Consider the following 6570-nt stretch of genomic DNA (forward strand, 5'->3'; position numbering starts at 1 on the left):
GTACAGTTTCCTAGCAACACCCCTCTCTTTGACCCGGCGTGGCGAATGGCAGGTCCCAAGGCCGCAGCTTCCGCCGGCGCCGGTGGCTGGGTTCGTCGCTGCCCTTGGTTGTGCGGTCGTTTTTGGCACCAAGGGCGCAGGTGGGTCCGGGGTCCAGGATGGCCCGAGGCGCTGCGGGTCCCCGTTGTGTAGACGGGGAGGGTCCACCTCTAGGGAAGCCCTCGGCGGCGGTGTGTTTAGGCGAGGGGTGGTCCGGAGGTTCCCCCGGGGCTTGCGAGCGGTGGAGACGGGAAAGGGAAATAGGGGTTTCTTCCCGTAGACAGCTGGGCTCATGTTTCGCACCTGACGGCTTTTGGGAAGGGGAGTGGGATGTTGTCGTTACTGGAAAACGTCCTTAGGGATCATCAGGTGACCGTCCCTAACCGGCCCGCAGAGAAGACAGGCCGGGATCACGTCCCTAGACTGAAGGGAAGGCGCGAGCATCACAGATTGGTCCAAGTTTTCAGCGTTCTGTCTCCTGGTTGCTCAGGATTGGAAACTAACCTCAGTCTCTTCCAAATCGCAGACCTTGAGCTGACCATTCCACACACAAAAATCACTTTTTAAAAACATAATGTTTAATTTGTACTAGGTTAATAAGACACGGTTCCAGACCTCAAGGAGTTCAGTTTCTCCGTGCTTCCAGCACTGCTTTTCATAGATTATATGTATTGTTCAAAAAAAGAAGTCGATCTAAAATGCTGTGGGGACCAATTAGAGATTAGGGCTTAATTTTTGAAATATCTGTTCATCTACGTTTTACAATATGAATTGACTTATAAAAATACACTCCGGATACATTTTTCTTTTTCTTTCTTTCTTTCTTTTTTTTAGTTAGGCGGGAAAAATTGGTTGAAGAAAAAGTAATGTTAGGGGGCGCCTGGGTGGCTCAATGGGTTAAGCCTCTGCCTTCCGCTCTGGTCATGGTCTCAGGGTCCTGGGATTGAGCCCCAGATCAGGCTCTCTGCTCATCGGGGAGCCTGCTTCCCCCTCTCTCTGCCTGCCTCTCTGCCTACTTATGATCTCTCTCTGTCAAATAAATGGATGAAATCTTAAAAATAAAAAAAAGAAGTAATGTTAGGAAAAATAAGATAACACCGAGTTATCTCGAGTGAGGTCAGTCTAAATGTTTACCTATATAGTTACCCTAACAAACAACAAAACACAAATAGCTTGAACCAAGAAGCCAGACTGCCTGAGTGTTAATACTGGCTCTGCTACTTACTGCATCGGTGACCTTAGGCAAGTCCATTACCCCTGGATTTCCTCATCTGAAAAAAATATGCCTACTAAATTGGGGACATCAGTGAATACATAGTATAGTATTGTGAAGATTACATGAGTTTGTGATTATGAAAAGCCGTAAGAACTATACCTGACAGTGCTATAAGAGCTCTTTCTAGAGCTACGGCAAAACATTTTAAACATTGGTAACAAAGGATGGGTTATCAGTTAGTGATTCCTTGAGTCCATAAGACAAAAACTAATTAGTTTTTCTTAGGAATACCATAGCGTGTCCCAGTTGTGATGTAAAAGAAGGATTTTTCATGAGTCTTATAAAGCAGACACTACTGGAGCACCTAGGTGGCCCAGTTGATTAAGCATCTGACTCTTGATTATGGCTCAGGTCATGATCTCAGGGGCATATGGTGGTGCCCCATGTTTGCTGAGCATGGAGCCTACTTACGACTCTCTCTCTCCCCCTTTGCTCCCTACCCCCTCAAAAAAAAAAAAAAAAAGACACTAATATGTACAGTGGCCTCATGGGTACCCATGTGGGATGTCATTGTTCATCCACACTTCAGGGCTTGTTTCATTGGAGCTTGTCCCAGGACCTCACTGATCTTTGCCTATCAGATAAGGTCCCCTATGGTCTTGGGCTCATGACCAGAGCCTGTCTATACTCTTCCTCCTATCCATTCTCCAAGAAATCATTCTAGCTCACTTCTTAGGTCCATAAATCTTTGTCCTCCCTAGTCATTCACTCAGTGAAATACAGAGGACAAATTATGTTCAATGCCACGGCTCCCAAAGTCCATTGAATAGATTATACAAGTGTAATATGAAATGTCTCTGGGACTAAGATTTGTCATTTACCTGTTAGCGATGGAATCACGGTGGCTGAACCCAACTCTGGATTTTAAATACACAGAATTCTTTTATCAGTCTTCACCTGTAGAGTGTATATAAGAGCTTATGTGCAGCCAGTCTCTGGGGTTTGTCTCCCCTCTTAGATTCTCAGAGTAGAGCCGGACAAAAGTAGCTACTTGCCCTGTTGGAAGAATGCCAGCAGCAATAATGGCTTATAACCCACAGGTGGCCATGGGCTTATTTAGAACAGTCTTGGGCTAAGTCAACAAGCACTTTTGTCGTTGGTTAAAGTACATATAGTATCTGACTCACCTGTGCTGAGGATTAGGCTTGACCCCCACAACACCCCTATTAAGAAATTTGAGGAACCTATGAGGACAGGTGACCGAATACATGACCGCTTGAGTTCTACAGAGACCGATACTGTCTAGTATTTTGCAGTTTTGTGCTTTCAAAGTTATATTAGTTGATTAAGGCATGTTTTGTTATTCTTATCCTTGACTGGCTCAAATTTGTTCAACAAGGAAGTGGCTAATCTGGCGGGCATTTGGTCAGATTCACGAAGAGAGCTTCAGTATCCAAATGCGAATAACGGTGCTGAAGGCATAGTGCTGAGAGAGCCACCATCTTCTAGGAAATAAGTTTGCCCAAGAACTGTTTGCATCAAATCAGCTAACAAATTCTTTCAACTATATTTTTCCAGCCCCACAAGGAAGGAGGACCAAAGGTACCTATTTTGTTTGTTTTAAAGATTTATTTATTAGAGCACTCGATCACATGAGGGGGTTGGGGGTGTGGTGGCAGACGGAGAGAATCTTGATACAGACTCACTGCTGAGTGGGGAGCCCGATCTGGGGCCCAATCCCGCAACACATGAGATCACTACCGGAGCTGAAACCAAGAGCCCAATGCTCAACTGACTGAGCCACCCAGTCTCCGCCACCCGAAAAGTCCTTATTTTGATAAAGGCTCCCCAGACGCTTTTGATGTGCAGTTAGGTTTGAGAATTCCAGGTGTAGACGGTAGACTAAAACTTTAATGACTAAACTGTAAGTTATATATTTTAAATAACTTGTTAACTTTACATAATTTTCCTGCTATATGTAATATTATGCTTTATCAAGTAGAGTATGGAGTAATTGTGCAACTATTAACTTTATGGCCATTTTCCAACCCGGTGTCTTTAGATAGTGATGAAGTTTGAGAAATAAAGATTTGGAATGTGTAAGTGTGAGAACTGGTGTCTCAGGAGAGGCAGGAATCCGGTCTCCCTAACCCTAGCACAGTTGAGTGCTGAGCACTTTTGTTGGCAGGACTGTATTCTCTCACCATATTGTCATACACCTTCTCAACCATTGTATATGATGAATTCGTCTTAGAGTCATGCATAGGCAGATATATTTTGATTTCATCTTTAGGTACAAATTTTTGCAGAAACTTTTAATTAAGGCAAATATATTTTCCATATGGTGACTTCTAGTTCTATTCTTCCTCCTGTACCTTTTAGAAACTCTTAGAACTTAAAAGCTCTTAAGTACCATAAATTTTAATTTGAGAAGAGGTCTTTTAGAGAGGTATTGAGATCTAATAGAAAAAGAGCTTTGGAGCAAACCTAAGCTTGAATTTCAGCTCTGTATTTAATACCTGTTTAGGTGAAGCTGTTTTCTAGTCTATAAAATGAGGATAATAATAGTTATTTCGTGTTATATATAAGATGATATGTTGGCTCCGGTACCTAGTAGTCATTCTATAAAAGTAAATTCCCTTCTGTCCTTATTTTTTGTTAAATCTTTGAATTGATACTGAGATCTACCATGATACTGTTGAATGAAGTTTTTTTAAAATTTCATTTCCTTTCAAAAATTACTTTTCAGCTTTGTGCACTAGCAGTATTGTAGCTAATGGGGTTTATGAGTCACAATTACTGCTAATTGAAAAATTAGTTTTCAATAATGATAGCTTAACTAAAGAATTCTGCTTTTGGCATAATAGTGTAGTTATATTTGTTTTAGCATCGTAAGACGTTCTAAAAATATTTTACACGTGTAAAAGTTTTAAATTAATTGTCGGAGGGTGCAAATATTCAGCTTTTGCAGGTAGAATTTTTTTATACTCTCCATTTCTCTGTGCTGTACCATATCAGTTCACTAGTAGAGCTAGGAAAAAAGTTAATAAATTGATTTTAATGCAGTGCAATTTTTATACAAATCATTGTCACCTGTATAATTGTCATCAAGTAGATTTTAAGTTGTATACTACATCCTGATCCCAAGCAAATTTGAAGAGGTTTACTGTGCTTTAACATCTGTCTCCTATATTCAGGGTTATCTTTCTGTATCAGATGCAATTTTTCAAGATATTACAAAGGCAGTTATATTTCTGATAATTTTTTCCCCCCAGGACTCAGGATGAATATAATTCAGATTGTTCGTGACCACTGGGTACATATACTTGTGCCTGTGGGGTTTGTCTTTGGATGTTATCTAGACAGAAGGAATGATGAAACGCTGACCACCTTCCGGAACAAGAGTTTGTTGTTTAAAAGGTTAGTTTGTACGCTTCTTTTAAATGAACAATTAATGAGTTCTTGGAAATAATTTTTTAATATCATATATGCCAAAAATAAATAGAAGGGGTGAGTTGTCTCTCCCCCACCCCCAAAGTAATATTAACGTTACATTATTTTGTAGCATTAGTTATTGTTTAATCCTTTTACAAAACTGTATGATTACCTTTGGACGGCCAACAAGTCTTCAGTTTATGAACAGGCTTTTTCAAATGTTTGAAAATTTTTTTTTTTGGCATTCAGGATGCACTGTAATTTACAAACAATGTTATAAACCAGCTCACCAAAGCCTTTAATAAAGCTTTCATATATTATCTTACTTAAGCCAGAATGTAGCTGAAATCTATGGTACTAATAGCAGCTTGGTGCCATATTCCCAGCAATACTGCTGGAGAGCTTTAGGTGTGGTGGCTGAGTGATCAGAAGGCAGCTGGCAGCTCCTGGTACCATGTTGTATCTCTGGAGATGGCTCTTTTGGCAGCAGAGTGAATTAACATGTCTGCCACTGGGTACGCAGCTAAGTGAGAAGAAGCTCAAGGAACCAGAGGCTTGAGCAACGTTCACAGTCGATGTGAAGAGGAGGTTTACAGTTAAGGATTTCAAGAAAGAGAAAATGAATTAGAAAAGGTTTAAAAAACCTCAAATGAACTCATTGAGAAGATAATAGCTTTCATACAGCCTAAGAAATTGCAGTTCCTTAATGTGGGAAAATGAAATTGAAGGGATGGTAAAAGTTCAAAATCATGAGAGAATAGAATGAGTATGTTGAGTCTATATAAAAATTTTAATGGGTCAATTTAATAGAATATAAAATATTGAATTCTTACTCCTTTGACTCTTTATCCCCCCATAAAAATTTAATTTATACTTTTTCCTTTCCTTCCTTTTTAATTTCCACACAGGGAATTGAGACCCAGTGAAGAAGTCACCTGGAAGTAAAGGTCGTGACTGAATTACAGAATGTACACATTTTAAAAATTAGGAGAGAAATAAAAACACATTCATTATTTAATTTGAAGTGTGAGTCTTTCTATGCTGTAGCAGTCCACGTTTTAAGTAATAGGCACACTCTGGGACGCCTGGGTGGCTCAGTTGGTTAAGCAGCTGCCTTCGGCTCAGGTCATGATCCCAGTGTCCTGGGATCGAGTCCCACATCGGGCTCCTTGCTCGGCGGGAAGCCTGCTTCTCCCTCTGCCTCCGTCTGCCAGTGCTCGCTCGCTCTCTCGCTCTCTCTCTGACAAATAAATAAAATCTTTAAAAAAAAAAAAAAAGTAATAGGCACATTTAGCTTAAAAATAAATCATTATTGAGTATTTGACTGAGTATATTGATATCAAATTTACAATCAGTATTTCATTTTCTTTTCCTCATTTTAAACCATAGTACTATTAAATCATACAGCCAATTTTTTCCTTAGATATTTTTCAGAATTTTTTTTTTCAAACTGTGTGCTTTAGAAGAATGATACTAGCAGAAAATTTTAGTGACCTTCAGTTTGGCAAAGATCTCTTAAATGCAACACATAAAGCATGAACTAGTTTTAAAATTTTTTGTTCTTCAAAAGACACTTATGAAAATGAAAATGCAGCCATAAACTGGGAGAAAGTATTTGCAAAATGTAATATACAGCAAAGAACTTACATCTAGAATATGTAAAGAACCCTTATAGCTTAATAAGACAACCCAGTTTTTAAAAATTATTCATTTAGGGGCACCTGGGTGGATCAGTGGGTTAAAGCCTCTGCCTTCAGCTCAGGTCATGATCTCAGGGTCCTGGGATCAAGCCCCGCATCGGGCTCTCTGCTCAGCAGGGAGCCAGCTTCCCCCTCTCTCTCTGCCTGCCTCTCCGCCTACTTGTGATCTCTGTCTGTCAA

General features: G+C 40.2%; 1 protein-coding gene across 2 annotated transcripts; it reads left to right on the forward strand.

The window, feature by feature from the left end:
* Positions 1 to 56: 56 nt before the first annotated feature.
* Positions 57 to 5714, forward strand: NDUFB1 (NADH:ubiquinone oxidoreductase subunit B1). 2 transcript variants are annotated; one of them, XM_080809503.1, is made up of 4 exons: positions 57 to 140; positions 2834 to 2857; positions 4531 to 4675; positions 5599 to 5714. In XM_080809503.1, exons 3-4 carry the CDS (start codon positions 4539 to 4541, stop codon positions 5633 to 5635), a joined length of 174 nt encoding a protein of 57 aa, XP_080665629.1. In that variant the 5' UTR covers positions 57 to 140; positions 2834 to 2857; positions 4531 to 4538; the 3' UTR covers positions 5636 to 5714. The 2 variants fall into 2 exon arrangements, with proteins under 2 accessions (XP_080665629.1, XP_080665630.1); XM_080809504.1 differs by lacking the exon at positions 2834 to 2857.
* The last annotated feature ends 856 nt before the right edge of the window (positions 5715 to 6570 follow it).

This window comes from Martes martes (genome assembly GCF_963455335.1).
Source record: "Martes martes genome assembly, chromosome: 7".
NCBI classification, from domain to species: Eukaryota; Metazoa; Chordata; class Mammalia; order Carnivora; family Mustelidae; genus Martes; species Martes martes.

Excerpts from the sequence above, each read along its gene's own strand:
- NDUFB1 (XM_080809503.1), top strand. The coding sequence starts at position 4,539 with ATGAATATAATTCAGATTGTTCGTGACCACTGGGTACATATACTTGTG. Across the intron at positions 4,676-5,598 it reads AAGAGTTTGTTGTTTAAAAG|GGAATTGAGACCCAGTGAAG; the intron begins GTTAGTTTGTAC and ends ATTTCCACACAG.